General features: G+C 39.8%; 1 protein-coding gene across 6 annotated transcripts in view; it reads right to left on the bottom strand.

Moving 5' to 3' along the window:
- Window positions 1–16,321, bottom strand: part of LOC132386690 (ena/VASP-like protein) — a 251,111-nt gene that overhangs the window by 83,649 nt on the left and 151,141 nt on the right. For all 6 annotated transcript variants that reach the window (XM_059959060.1, XM_059959050.1, XM_059959057.1 and 3 more), the window contains exon 2: window positions 15,915–16,083. In XM_059959060.1, the coding sequence (XP_059815043.1) occupies window positions 15,915–16,049 (135 nt within the window). In that variant the 5' untranslated portion in view covers window positions 16,050–16,083. The remainder of the gene's footprint in view (window positions 1–15,914; window positions 16,084–16,321) is intronic.

The raw sequence follows: 16,321 nt of genomic DNA, 5'->3' as shown, positions 1-16,321 counted from the left end.
AAAAACTAGGGAAAAGAAGAAATAATTCAAGAACAAACTAACACACACAAAATGCTGGAGGAACTCAGCAGGTCATGCAGCATCTATAGAAAAGAGTAAACAATCAACTTTTTGGGCTGAGACCCTTCATCAGCACTCACAAACACCTAAATGTCAACTGTTTACTCTTTTCCATAGCTGCTGCCCAGCCTGCTGAGTTCCTCCAGCACTTTGTGTGTGTGTGTTGCTTTGAATTTCCAGTATTGCTATACAAAAAGAAAGTGAAACAATGGAGGAAAGAAGTTGCTTTTATTGCAATTTTGGAGATGTATTTCTGAGGACTGCCTCAGTACTGTGTAGGATACCCTTTTATCCATCAAGCATGGTAAATTACATAGCTAGGAAAAGAGATATGGTCCTGAAGAATGAATATAGGGAGTTGGGAAGGAAGCTAAAAAGCAGAACCTCTAGTAACCTCTGTATTGTTACCTGTGCCATGTACCAGTGAGGGTAAGAATAGGAAGGTGTGACAGACAAATAAATGTGAGGATGAAGAGATAGTGCTGGGAACAAGATTACAGATTTGTGGATCAATGGGATCTTTTCTGGGGAAAGTGTGACTTGTATAAAAGGGATAGGTTACATCTAAACTCGAGAGGAACCAATGTCCTTGCAAGCAGGTTGGTAGTGGGGTGTGGTGTAGCATTGCTAATCAGGGATAGTATCACAGATTTGCATAATGGGAGGATATCATGGAGAGATTGTCTTCTGAGTCAGTCTGGATGGAAGTCAAAAACAGGAAGGGAGTAATCACTCTATTGAGAATATTGTAAAAATAGAATTTAGATTAGTTTTATTCATCACAAGTTTATCAAAATATCTAAACATGCAATGAAAAATACAGAAGTATTGCCAGGCTTCTCATGCTTTCATAGCATGCACAGAACTCACAACTGGTATATCTTTTGGAATATATGTGGGAAGAAATTGGGAGCAGCCAGAGGGAATGTTATAGAATTAGAATCAAGTTTATCATCGCCAGTCTATGTCATGAAATTTGTTAACTTAGCAGCAGCAGTACAATGTAATACATAATATAGAAAATAAATAAATGAATTACAGTAAATATATATACTTATATTATATAGTTACATTTAAATATTGCAGAAATAAAAATAATAAAATAAGTGAGGAAGTGTTCATGGGCTCAATGTCCATTTAGAAATTTGATGGCAGAGGGGAAGAAGTTGTGCCTGAATCGTTAAGAGTGTGTCTTCAGGCTTTTGTACCTCCTTCCTGATGGTGACAATGGGAAGAGGGCATGATCTGGGTGATGGGCGTGCTTAATAATTGACACCACCTTTTTGAGGCACCACTCTTTGAAGATGTCTTGAATACCTAGGAGGCTAGTAGAACTGTCTGATTTTACAACTTTCTGTAGCTTCTTTTGATCCTGTGCAGTAGACCCCCTCCCCCAACCACACCCCATACCAGACAGTGTCAGAATTCTCTCCATGGTACATCTGTAGAAGTTTTCAAGTCAGAGGGAAAATACACAAACTTCTTATAGACAATGGCGGGAATTCAGACCCTGATTGCTGCTGCTGTAAGACAATATGCTAACTGCTACTCTACCATGCCACCTGCTCTATAGATCCCTGCACCTCCCAACAGAAACATAAAACACTGAGGATTAGATTAGGAGGCAGTGCAAAATAGTAACAGTGTAAAAATAACAGGGTTGTTGTGGGGTTTTGGAAAGATTTGTCTCATGGTTGTTCAGGGGTAGAACATTTAGTCAAGAGGAAGCAAGAATCATACTTCACATTTAGAATGCAGAAAATCAGACACCATAGTGTTATAAGGTACCCAAGAAAAAGCTTATGAACTTAGGAGAGTTTGAAGGGGAGATGAGAAGGCCTCGGTGATTAGGATTAAGGAAAATACCAAGATGTTCTATATGTACGTGAAGAGCAGGAGGGTGACTACAGTGAGATCGGGGCTGAGCTCAGAGATTACACATGCCTGGGGGCAGAGGAAGTAGAGGAGGTACTTAATGAATAGTTTGCTTCTGTGTTCACCAGGGAGAGGGACATTAATGAATGTGAGATCAGCTGACCTCAAATTCATTGAGGTCTCTGTGGAACTCCAAAACCCCATGCATTATGAACATATGAACTTGTCCAACAGAGGAACTAATGGGCCATTGCAGAACAGCCTATATATTTTACTGAGGAATTGACTGATCTGAATGAAAAGCCTTAAATTGAGCACTGTTCTGAAATACAAGCCTCCAGTAGTTCTATGAAATGCTTGCAATTTTAAAAGCAAGATGCAATGACTAGCTACCGATCCCATCAGTTGAACAACAGTCAGTTGCCACTGCAACTGAAGGACGCTGTGTTTTTACACTGCTTTTGTGATTGTATTCTATCATTTTTGAGGTGAAAAATATATAAGACCTATGACCTCACTATAATATCAATGCAATATTCAGTGCATCATATGAGTAGGTTTGTTTATTCAGAATGTTCTTGGAGTAGATCTCTCTGAAAGTAAATGAAAAGCTCATCTCCCTGAGGTTAAGATAGTTATTTTACCTTACTTTAAATTAAAGCTGTTTTTTCTTTGTAACTAACCTTAGCATGTTTATTATTACAGAGAAAATAGTTCAGGTAAATATAAAGAAATCATTCTAGGTGATTACTCTGGGACACATCAAAGTTCCTCCTAAGCAAAACACACAACAGTGCTGGAAGAACTCAACAGGTTATGCAGCAACAATGGAAATGAATAAGCAGTCAATGTTTCAAGCTGAGACCATTTTTCAGGGCTTGAAAAGTTTCTAATTTGAGACAAATGCAAGCAGATTGGACTAGGTTAGGTATTTGTCCATAAGATCATAAGACATAGGAGCACAACTAGGCCATTCAGCTCATTGCATTTGCTCTATCATTCAATCATGGCTATTTATTCTCCCTTTGAATCCCATTCTCATCTTCTCCCTGTAATCTCGAATGCCCTAACTAATCAAAAGACTATCAACATCCACTTCAAATATACCCAATGACTAGTTGCATCACAGCTTGATATGGAGAATTTAACCCACAAGATCATAAGAAACTGCAGTTCTATCATGGGCTCAACCCTCCTTTCTGCAATCAGGGAAATTTCAATAAGTGTTGTCCCAATACGGCAGCATCCATCATTAAGAACTTTCGTCATGTAGGGGTATACCATCTTCACCTGACTACTCTGGCAGTGGGGGTGGTAGGTATAGGTGCCAAAAGACCCATATTCAATGTTTTAAGATTATTTTCCTCTGCCATCAGATTTGAGAAAGGTCTGTGAACCTATGACTATACTTCATTATTCATCTTTTACACTATTTATTTATTTTTGTAACAGAGTAATTTTCATGTTTTGCTCTGTACTATTGCCGCAAAATATTGAATTCTAAATTCAATGAATGTACAGACAGCTTTTTAAGTCCTGCCTCATTGGTAACTGTTGGATATTTGTATGGCCGGATTGTTACATACCAACTTAATTAAATCCTCTAGTCTGTTTTTGCTAGCTATTGATCCAGAGACACTTGTGCCAGGGTCAAAGAGTTCTACAGCAGGAAACCGCATCCACACTGAATGTATGAGGAGTGTTTGATGGCTCTGGGCCTGTACACACAGGAATTTAGAAAAGCAAAGCAGTCCATTTGAACCTACTGAACATTGAAAGGTCGAGATGAAGTGGATGTGGAGAGGATGTTTCCAATAAAGAAGTTGAGGATCCCGTTCAGGTGGAGTTAAAGAAGCCAAGGTTTTGAAACTTGTTGATTAGTACTGAGGGGATGATAGTGTTGAATGCTAAACTGTAATTCCTAAACAGCAGCCTGGAATATATATTGCTGTGGTCTAGGCGGTCTAAAATGAGGTGGCAAACCAGTGAGATTGTGCCTATTGTAGATTTGTTGTGGTGAATCCAGGTCCTTGCATAGGCAGGAGTTAATTCTAGCCACTACCAACCTCTCAAAGCATGTCATCACAGCAGATATGAGTAATAGTCATTGAAGCTGCCTACCCTGTTCTTCTTGGGCAGTGGTATGAATGGTGCTCTTTTGAAGCAGATGGGAACCTCAGACTGCAGCAGAGAGTTGAAGATATCCTTGAATGTTCCAGTTAGTTGGTTGGCACAGGTTTTCAGTGTCCTACTAAGTACACCATTGGGACCTGTCACTTTCTGAAGCTTTACCCTCTTAATGGATGTTTTGATGTTAATTTCTGAGACAGAGATTACAAGGTCATCAGAAGCTGTGGGTATTCACGTGGGTGTATGTTATTTTTTTCTTTCAAAACATGCAAGAGAAACGCATTGAGCTCATCAAAGAGTGAAGAATCATGGAAGCTGTTAGGTTTCGCCTTATAGGAAGTCATGGCACACAGAGTCTTCCACAGCTGTCATGCACCCAATTGTGTCTCTAATTTCACATGGAATTGTCTTTTTGATCTCACAATGGCCTTCTGTAGGATGTACCAGGACTTTTTGTAGAGTTCTGGATTGCCAGTCATGAACACTACAGATATAGCCCTCAGCAGACTGCACATCTCCCATTTTATCCAGGTCTTCAAATATGGGTATGTCTGGTAGGTTCTCAAAGGCACACACGCATCCATGCAAGTTTTCATGAAGCTGATGATGTCTGTGACTTCTTCATTCAGATCCATAGATGAATCTCTGAATATGGTCTAGTCCACCAATTCCAAGCAGTCCTGTAAACACTTTTCTGCCTCCCATGGCCATATCTTTGTCATCCTCTCCATTGGTGCTGGGGTCCTCAGTCTCAGCCTATATGCAAGGAGTAGAAGTTCACTCAGGTGACTGGACTTGCCAAGGTGCATGTGCAGGATGGCATGGTAGGCATTCTCGATGGTGGTATAAAAGTAATCAAATATGTTGTCCCTTTTGGTTCCAAAGTGACATGTTGGTGGTAGCCTGTCAGAGGCTTCTTCAAGCTAGCCTAGTTGTGGACCCCCAAAGGCATCAGGGGTACATTGTCTTATGACTGCTTATCACAAAGCTTAGCTTCTTCAGTACTACCGATGTCAGCCAGGGGTGGAATGTACACCACTACCAGGATAACACTGGAGAGCTTCCACTGTAGGCTGAGCAGACGGCACTTGACTCAAATATTCCAGGTTGGAGGAGGAGGACAGAGACAGAATTGCCACATCTATGCTCAACAAGGATCAATTATGAAGCAAATACCGCCTCCTATATCTTTACCCGATGCTGCCTTTCTGTTCATGTGGTGAAAGGTGAAACCCTCAGTCTGGATTGCAGTGTTGGGAATGCTAGAGTGAGCCATGTTTCTATGAAGCAGAATACATAACAGTCCCTGATGTCCCTCTGGCACTGCAGTCTTGCTGTAAGGTCTTCCATTTTACAGCTAATTGCTTAACTATTCCTCAAGATTTGTGTGTCAGCTATTCTTTCCACTTACCTGGCTCAGAAGTACTTAAATAGCACTCCATAAATTCACTACTAACCTGGAGAATGCAACCCAAACCCATTCAGTGATGTACCCATCTAATTTCTCCATTACAGGCACCAGGGACTGTTGTGTATATGATAAAGGATGTACTGGCAACAACTTGCAAAGGTTCTTTGGCATCTCCTTTAAATTCACAACTGCTCTACAGTTTAAGCAGATTGTAGAGATAAATCAATGTTGCTAAATGTTTGCCCATCACTCATTTCCATCCTTCTTTATTCAACACTGTGAGCGAGCTTTGGAACATCTGAACATTTGGCTCAACATTTTTCTATGCATATTTCCCCAAAGCAAACTGTAGTTCTCCAAGTCACAGAACCATACATTAGAAGTGGTATGTTCTCAGTTCCCCAAATCCCATTGACATCTACAATCATTATGTAGTTTGGCAACTTAAATATATCTTGTGCTGGTGAGTAAAGATCCTGCTATATATAATAGAATTTAGTAAAATAAGCCACTACCTCTCTGGCATTGTATACACTCAAACTGGCACTCTCTGTATTGACTTCAAAATTTGGCAGCAATTTTGCAACCATTCCCAAATGGATCAGTTGTTCCAGCGCTGGCATAAGCAGAGGACCACAGGAGGGCTGAGTCAAGCAACGATGAAAATTTAGTCCAGTAGTCAGTAATGACCCGCAATTTTACACATTTTTGGCTCCTTCAATTATTTTTGTCTTTAAAGTGGAATCACAGCTTCACAGTACTTTATCCACTTTAATCTACAGTGGCATATTCCACATAATTGTAAAGGAAATATCAAAAAATTGTCTTCTTGCCAAGAATTTAAATAATCTACTAGATTTGTGAGTTTTTCTGTTCAATAAGAGAATTTATTGAACAATGATTTCTGGAGTACTTAGTACAATTTAAAAAATGCAAAATATTGTTCAGATAAACATACTATGCAATTGTAAACATACATAAATAAAACAGCAACATTCCAGTGACCTTTGCCAAACCACAGGCATAAATAACATTGCTGATTTTTGCAATGTTTATACATGTTCTGTGAAAATGTAACTTCATTTACAGAAAATGCACACTAAATAGGAAATGCTCACTCTATTAATACACATGAAATAATGAATCTTCTTCATTTATGAGGAACATTGGAGAGGAACACATTTATCAAACACACATATTTAAATAGGAATGTTGAGGCAAAAAGGCCTTCAACATAATAAGGACATTACCAAGGAATGTGAAGGCTTCCCATTATTTTTCTTCGAATGTCCTTGTTACACACACACAAACAGAAGGCACTGTCTGAATCATTACCAAAAATCCTCTAAATATATTTTTAGACATAACTCCAGAATAATTAGTTAGAAGGATATATTTAGATTAACTGCAGTGAAAATTGTCAATGTGTCATTTATTAAGTAATTGTTGATGAAGAATCATTTTTGAATCAAGAGCATAATAGCCAAACAGTTTTGGCCCCAAAAATCATAAGAACATAAGAACATAAACAAATAGGAGCAGGTGTAAGCCATCTGGCCTGTCGAGCCTGCTCTGCCATTCAATGAGGTCATGACTTATCTCTACCTACCTGCCATTTCCCCATAACCCTTAATTCCCCTACCATGCAAAAATCGATCCAACCTTGAATATATATATTTACTGAGGTAGCCTCCACTGCTTCATTGGGTAGAGTATTCTACAGATTCACCACTCTCAACCTCATAGTCTAACCTCCTCATCTCTGGAATCAACCCGGCGAGCCTCCAAAGTCAGTATATCCTTCCTCAAGTAAGGAGACCAGAATTGCATGCAGTACTCCAGGTGCGGCCTCACCAGTATACTGTACAGTTGCAGCTTAACCCCCTGCTCTTAAATTCAATTTCTCCAGCAACAAAGGCTAACATTCCATTTACTGTACCTCCTTGGTAGCCTGCTGGACTTGCAAACCAACATTTTGTGATTCATGCACAAGTACTCCCAAGTCCCTCTGCACAACAGCATGCTGCAATTTTTTACCATTTAAATAATAATCAGCTCTTTCATTTTTCCTTCCAAAATGGATGACCTCACATTTACCAAAATTGCATTCTATCTGCCAGACCCTTGCCCACTCAATTAACCTATCTATATCTCTCTGCAAACTCTCTGTATTTTCTGCACAATTTGCTTTTCCACTCAATTTAGTATCATCAGCAAACTTAGATACACTACATTCGGTCCCCGCTTCCAGATCGTTAATGGACATCGGGAACAGTTGCAGGCCCAGCACCGACCCCTGTGGCACACCTCTCACCACACATTGCCAGCCAGATAAACATTCATTTATTCCCATTCTCTGCTTTCTATTAGTTAACCGATCCTCTATCCATGCTAAAACAATATCCCAACTCTATGCATCCTCATCTTATGGATACATCTTTTATTTGGCACCTTATCAAACGCCTTCTGGAAATCCAAGTAAATAACGTCAATCTGTTCCCCTCTATCCACTGGGCTTGTTATATCCTCAAAGAACTCCAGTAAGTTTGTCAAACAGGACCTACCTTTGCTGAATCCATGCTGTGTCTGCCTGATGGATCCATTTCTTTCCAGATGCCTCACTATTTCTTTTTTAATGATAGCTACAAGCATTTTCCCAATTACAGATGTTAAACTAACTGACCTATAGTTACTTGCCTTTTGCCTACATCCTTTTATGACATTCACCATCTTCCAGGACCTGCCAGGACCTGCACAGAGTCCAGAGAATTTTGGTAAAACATCACCAAAGCCTCTCCTATAACTTCTGCCATTTCTTTCAGTACCCTGGGATGCATTCCATCAGGACCAGGGGACTTATCTATCTTCAGACCCACAACTCTGCTCGGCACTTCCTCTTTAGTGATAGCTATTGTATCAAGGCCTTCAGCTCCCATTGCATCCATAACATCTCTCTTTGGCATGTTAGATGTGTTTTCCACCATGAAGACTGACACAAAATAGTCATTCAAAGCCTCGGCCATTTCCTCATTACCCAATATCAATTCCCCCTTCTTGTCCTCCAAGGGACCGATGTTCATTTTTGCCACCCTCTTCCACTTTATATAATTATAAAAACTTCTACTAAACATTTTTATATTCTATGATGTTTATTTTCATAATCTAGTTTCCCTTTCTTTATTGCTTGCTTAGTAGTACCTTATTGCTTTTTAAAGATTTCCCCATCTTCCAGTTTCCCACTACTCTTGGCGACTTTGTAAGCACGAGCTTTTCATTTAATGCCTTCTTTTATTTCCTTAATTATCCAAGGCTGGCTCTCCCCACCCTTACTGTCCTTGTTTTTAACTGGAATATACTTTTCTTGAGCACTGTGAAAAATCTCCTTGAAAGTCTTCCACTGTTCCTCAAATGTCCCACCAATAAAGCTTGTGTTCCCAGTCTACACAAGCCAAATCCCCTCTCATCCCATTGTATTCTCCATTGTTTAGATATAATAGTGGTTTTAGATTGAACTATTGCACCCTCCTTTTGTATGAGAAATTCAATCTTACTGTGATCACTCTTTCCAAGAGGATCCCTAACTACACGATCACTAATTTTATGTGTCTTATTGCACAGGATCAGATCTAAAATAGCACATTACCTTGTAGGTTCAGTAACACGCTGTTCAAGAAAGTCTTCATGGGTGCATTCTATGAAGTCTTCCTCAAGACTGCCTTGAACAACTTGATTCACCCAATCTATGTTCAAGTTGAAGTTCCCCATGATAACTGCTGTTCCAGTCTTACATGCCTCAGATATTTCTCTGTTTATTGCCTGTGCCACTGTAATGTTATTATTCAGTGGCCGACAGGCAACTCCCACCAGTGATTTTCTGTTTACTATTCCTAATCTCTACCCAGATGGATTCAACATTCTGCTCCTTAGATCTTATATTGCCTCTCACTATTGCCCAGATCTCATCTTTAATTAAGAGCATTACCCCACCTCCCTTACCTTCCTGCCTATCCTTCTGTATTACCTGATATCCTTGAATATTTAATTCCCAATCCTCCTCACCCTGCAACCACGTCTCTGTAATGGTCATTAAATCATACCTCTTTGTACTGATTTGAGCCACAAGTTCACTGACCTTGTTTCAAATTCTACGAGCATTCAAATAAAGTGCCCTTACACTCATTGTGCTTTTAAAATCTTGTAATCTTTTACTCTTTTGCACTTGACTTGTCTTCACTCTTTTCTCTTTTTTATCTTTTGTTTTTTTTAATCTTTATTCACACTTTTCTTTTTTTTATTGTATCCATACTTCTCCAATCTGTTGAACCCACCCCCCTACTATTTAGTTTAAAGCCCTATCCACAACCCCAGTTATGTGATTCACTAGGATCCAGGTCCCATCGCAGTTCAGGTGGGGCCCGTCCCATTGGTACAGCTCCCTCCTTTCCCAATACCTGTGCAAATTTCCCATGAATTCAAACCCACTTCTCCCACACCAATCCTTGAGCCACGCATTTAACTCTAATCTTCTTGACTCTATGCCAATTTGCAAATGGCTCAGGTAGTAATCCAGAGATTACCACCTTTTTGGTTCTGCTTTTTAATTTAGTCCCTAGCTATTCAAATTCCCTTAGCAGAACCTCTTTCCTCATTCAACCTATGCTATCGGTACCCACATGGAACACAGACAACTGGATCTCTCCCCTCCCACTGCAAATTCCTCTGCAGGTCAGATAAGATGTTCTGAACCCGGGCACCAGGCAGGCACCACAGCCTTTGGGATGCTCTAACCTCACGACAGAGAATTCTGTCTATTCCTCTGACTATACTATCCCCAATTGCCACCACATTTCTCTTCTCTCCCTCCTCTTGAATGGCTCCCTGAATCTGGTGACACAGTTAGGTTGCTCATCCTTCCTACAGCCACCACTTCCATCCACACCTTGAGCAAGAATCTCAGACCTGCTGGACAAGCTCAAGGGCTGAGGCTCCTCCAGCACTGTCTCTTGGATCCCCACTACCCACCTCACTCACAGTCACACCCTTTTGTCCCTGACCACTGACCGAATTTGAGGCAGCTGATCTAATGCGTGTGAATACCTCCTGAAACAGAGAATCCAGGTAACTTCCCCCCACCCCACCCCACTGCTGATTTACTGAAGTGTTTGAAGCTCAGATTCCAGGTCATCAACTTTGAGCCTGAGTTCCTCACGTATCCAACACTTTCTGCAGATGTGGTCTTCAGGAACCACAATGGGTTCCAGCAGCTCCCACACCATGCAGCTGCAGCACATCAGCTTATCTTTTATCATCCCTACTTTATTTAATTAGCTGTAATTTACTGACTTTTTATTCAACCACTACAACAGCCTTACCTGCTACTTACCTGTGCCTCCCTGCCAAAGCCTCCTGAGCCAAAGCTCAAGTTCCCACTCCTACACTGGTCCCCTCACACAATGGCTGCTCTGCTTTGACCCTGCTTTACTTTTATTTGCTCCCGCTAATGAATTACGAATTGATTGGTCCACCACTAATGTGCTGAGTCCCTGGGAAATGCTCCTTTTTTAAACACTTGTCCCCGACTAATGCTAAGCTCTCTCTCTCTCTCTTTAAACAATTGGTCCACCACTCACTGCAAAGATGTAAGTATGTAAGTAAAGGAATCTCTCTACATTCATTCCACTTACCCAGTCTATACATTCATGGCTATAGCACTATTGAAATGAAAATTATAAACTGATCTTTACTATTACCTTTCCATACTTTAAAGAAAACAAAGAATTCCAATCAGGGTAAGGCAGTCAACCCCTTCATCAGCTAACCTAGTTTGAATGTGTTTTTTATATATGCTATATGTGCCAGGAACAATTTAAATATCTATTGGTGACTCAGCTGCAGATTATCCTGGGGATTGAATTTGGGGGTTTTGATTGGAAATGAAGAATCAACCTTCAAAATGCCAGAGATGATAATACTTCTTTATTCATACGTGCTACAGATTACATGTTCTTAGAGGGTTGGTCTCTCGGTGCTCTATTCCATAATATTTTGCCTGCAAAGCACAAGAGGCTACATCCTTCTAAAAGCTCCATGTCCCATCTTTAACAAATTATAAAAATGCAGGGAAGAAGACAGAGCAACAACAAATTCTGCAATGTGAGAAAGCTGTAATGTCCCCTGCTCTACTTGCTTCACACCTATGATTGTGTGGCTAAGTACAGCTCCATCACCAAATATAAGCTTGCTGACAACAGCACTGATTGTGGGTTGTATCAAAGCGGGTGATGAATCAGTATACAGGAGGAAGACTGAAAACTTGGCTCAGTGGTGCAATAACAATAATCTCTCACTTAATGTCAAAAAGACTAAGGAACTGATTGAAGACTTCTAGGAGAAGGAGACCAGAGGTCCATGAACCAGTAATCATTGGAGGATCAGAGATGGAAAGGGTCAGTAACTTTAAATTCTTGTGTGTCACTATATCTCAGAGGACCTCCCTTAGAATCATCATATAAATATTATTGTGAAGAAAGCACAACCACACCTCTGCTACCCCATCAGGCTCTTGAACAAAAGGGGATAGTTACAATCATTTAAGGACTCTGTTATACATGTTATTTCATGCTCGTTATTTATTGCTATTTACTTATATCTGCATTTGCCCAGCTTGTTTACAGTTAACAGTTCCTGATATTTACAGTTACGGTTCTACAGATTTGCTAAGTATGCCAGCAAAAGAAGAATCTCAAGGTTGTATGTAGTAACATGTTATGTATTCTGATAATAAATTTTACTTTGAACTTTTCCAGACAACTTGAAATTGTTAAGTTAGATGTTGAATCTGCTAAGATTGTAAGGTGTTAATTCAGAAATTGAGGTGTTGTCCAATGGGCTTTGTTGATACAATTCAAGATACCAAAGGCTGATAAGTCCAAGTACGAATAGGATGGAAAATGAACATGGCAGGCTTGGTGCTATCCTTGTGGACTGAACAAAAATATGTTTGGTTTTCCCAATGTAGAAGAGACCATATCAAGAGCACTAAATGCTCTAAGTTAAATTAGAAGCGATAAGAAAAATCAATTTTTCACCTGGAAGGAAAGCCTGAAGTTTGTAATTCCATGAGCTTGTAGTGAACAAGCTCTAAAAAGTTTGCTATATTGAAATATACCTGCAATGGAATTAGATATACTAACCCCTAGAGTGGTGAAGTTCCCATACTTACAAACACACCTTGACAGTACTTCCTCCTTCTGCTTCTTCAAGGTCTCCATTCCATTCCTTCAGTTTCTCCCATCTGTTTTGATGTATTCCTGACACCTAAAGTTTTCTTTAGGATCATATGTTGGACTCACCAATCTAGATGAACATATTTTTCAGGCTTATAGGTACATGCACAGCAGCAGTTTAATCTTTTTATCATTATGATTTTATCTTTAAGCAATAAGGGACCAGTATGTTAGATCTCAAATATATATCATGCTTGTAAAGCTACTGTACATTTGTGTACCCTATTGAAAAGACCAAGGTTCAGTACGGAGAAGGCTGTATAAAATCAGTTTGAAAGTGCAGTCAGTGAAGTAGGGCTCCACACCTTAAGCAAAGGAAAGTGTCACAAGAACTTTCTCCTCACAAGATTTAGAACTGATAATTCTGAGAACTACATGAATATTAGATAATGAATAACACTAAATTAGGATAGAAAAGCATTGTGGAATTAGCTTCACTTGCATGATTCAGCAAAATAATTTACAATGGTTTAGATCTCAGCCTCCTAGTATGCAGATGGACTACCTTTGTCTGCTTACTGTAACTCAATGACTAGAGGCTGAATGGAATGGTTTCAGAGCTGAAGCAGTGAAGCTTGGATAGTTTCCTGCACATTCTATAGCTCAATGGAATGTGTTGGAGGTTAGGTAGCAGGGAAGATTGAGAAATAGAGTTGGTGTAATGAATTGCCTTGCTTAATTCCAGTCTAAATTATAACTAGGTCTGTACTGAAAACATTGATATGAATCGTGGGCTGAATTACTTTGTACAACAGAGGAACCCAAGTATATGAGAGTATGGGCCTTACGCTAAACATTTGGAAATCAAAGATCCTTGCCCTTCACAACAATCAAGATCCATGACACAACCTAAATCAACACGCTTCATTTCTCATGAGCCATCTCTCAGACACTGACGATGAAATCCACTACTATCTTTGGCAACCCTAACAATGAATATTCAAGGACGCCACAAACCTGACTACAAGCTCATAGTCTATAGTCTATAGTCTATAGAACAGCAGTGATTTTCCCTCTTCTCCAGCATGGTTAGAACAAATGAGTAAAAACGAAATCTGATTTAAAGAGAAGAGGTGCATTTTTGCTCCAATGCTAACTCTGCAAAATCCTCTAAATTCATCGGCAGATGGTGAACAAATGCCATTCCTCTCCAGCCTAATATCCTCTGCTTTGAGTCTCTGATTACAGTCAACCAGCTTAGATGGTGAGCCACATTGTTCTCATACCTGACATCAAACTATTCAGTGGAATTTTCAAGTGTGTGAGGCTGTAAAATGTTAAACACAACATTCAATTATTCTTTCTGTTTGAAAATGGAGCAGAAAAATGAGCTGCCATTTTGATTAATAACTGCTCCAGGACAACAGAAGATAATAAATCCAACCAACAATGAGCAGCTCCATCAGGGCATATCATGGCAAAATGCCAGCTTCAACCAGCCACAATTTGGATAGAGTGCTGGAGCAGATTTGGTGCTTTCTCAAGGAAGCAGCAGACTGAATTGGTGAAATCACACTAAGGCATTTGCTGCTAAAATTAATGAACAAGGTTAAGACAGCGTTACAATAGTTGTGCAAAATGTTAATAAGCAACTTACTGCACAACAGCATGCTCATAGAAAAATATGTACAGAATGGTCCCTTTCTATGCTGCATAGATAGAGGTGGTTAAATGTTCAATTCAATATTACGACCAGTTTTTAATAGTATGGAACTTGTGGGGACTGATTAGATAAATAACACATTAATAACCTGGAATTTTCCCTCAATTATTTTCAAAAGTAAAAGACAGATAATATATGATTTTATTTTCATAAGTTTTACCTGTGAGTATCCATCTCCCTATGGAATTTGAACTCACAATGTCAATCCATATTGTAATGGTTTTTGAAAGGAAAGATCTTCACAGTTGTGTGGTAAATGGACTCTAACTCCTCAATAAGTGCTGTGCTAACAACCAACTTGTTAACTGACAAAAAAAAATCAAGACTATTTTAGCTGGCTTAAAAAGTATCAAGGTGGCTGTCACCAGATTTACTTGTAAAAATGATACCAGCATGATTCCTGAGGCAGCTGTTCACTAGTTTACCAGCTGCCGCATCATATACCACACTGACTGTCCGAAAGCAAGACAGATATTAAAGACCCACTTTCCATAGCCAAAGAAAGCAGTCTCAATAGATTGCCTTGGAGCGAGGGAAGGAGGGACAAATCCTGTTATATGTGCCTGGTCATATCTTCCTATGTGATGTCTGATTTCCATTTCTGGGTGGATTCCATTTCTGAAAGCAGCCCCAAGGCACTGCGGGGTGCAAGGGGTTATGATCACAGCCTCACACACTTACTGCATAGTATAAAGGTGGTACCAGTCATATTTGTGAATAAAAATGAGTGGAGAACGAATAATGAGTTTGGTAGAGGCTGTGGACAAAATATCAAAACTCTTTTATCTTTTTTTGTCAGCTTTCCTGTGGGGTGGGGGAGAAACATAGAAACCTTAAACCGTGACCCCCCTGCTCCAGACCACCCCAACATCGGAAACAATCCTCCTGCATCTAGCCCGTCCAATCCCTCCAGAATTCTATACGTTTCAATAAGATCCCCCCATCAATCCTACAAATTCCAGCGAGTACAAGCCCAGTCGATCCAGTCCTTCCTCATATGAAAGTCCTGCCATCCCAGGAATCAATCTGGTGAACCCTCCCTGCACCCCCTCCATGGCAAGAATGTTCCTCCTCAAATTAGGGGACCAAAACTGCACACAATATTCCAGGTGCGGTCTCACCAAGGCCCTGCACAACTGCAATAGAACCTGCAGTAGGGAGGGATGGAGGATGTTTGTTTCACCATGAGTGAAAATGCAGTTCACAAGTCACACACTTCAGCAGCCAATTTCTGTTGCATGAAAAGCCACTGTACACTAGACATCAGCAGGAGTATATCAGATCATTTCCCAATGGCTGCTTTTCAGTCCAAAATGATAAAATGCAGCCACAAAATAGCTTTCCTCTGCAAATTTAGCATAAAATGAGCAAGTCAGTCAAACTACTAGAGAAGTTTTCCTAAATAATCCATGAACACTATGTGGTTTGTTGCAAAAAATGACTGAATCAATTCTTATTGCTGTCAAGACTGTTAATTATTTCTACTTACTTGCTGGTCCTGTAATTTCATTCCAACAACTCTGAAGGTGTTATTGGAGGTGTTGTGATAGATGTTGACTCTGCTGAATCCTTGTTGTCCAGGTTTGGCTGGAATCCATTTTTTGCTTGAATCATCATAGACCATAACCGAGGCACGTGCTTGGCAGATGCTCTGTTCACTGAAATAGAAGGATGTCAATTATATCTATGAAATCAACGTACAATCCAATGTCAATATAAATAAGGACAATGCTACAGATGACGCCCATACAAACATATGTATGTCTCTCTGCACTTTAAAGGAGATTATATGCCACTTCCATAGAAACCTTAAGAAGTGAAAATTTAAACAGAAGAACACAGCAAGTTTGTTCAAGGTTTGGCTGTTGTTACAAAAAGATAAAATGGTGTTATCAT

The sequence above is a fragment of the Hypanus sabinus genome, chromosome 2 (assembly GCF_030144855.1).
Source record: "Hypanus sabinus isolate sHypSab1 chromosome 2, sHypSab1.hap1, whole genome shotgun sequence".
Taxonomy (NCBI): Eukaryota; Metazoa; Chordata; class Chondrichthyes; order Myliobatiformes; family Dasyatidae; genus Hypanus; species Hypanus sabinus.
This window is presented reverse-complemented; position numbering and strand designations above follow the sequence as displayed.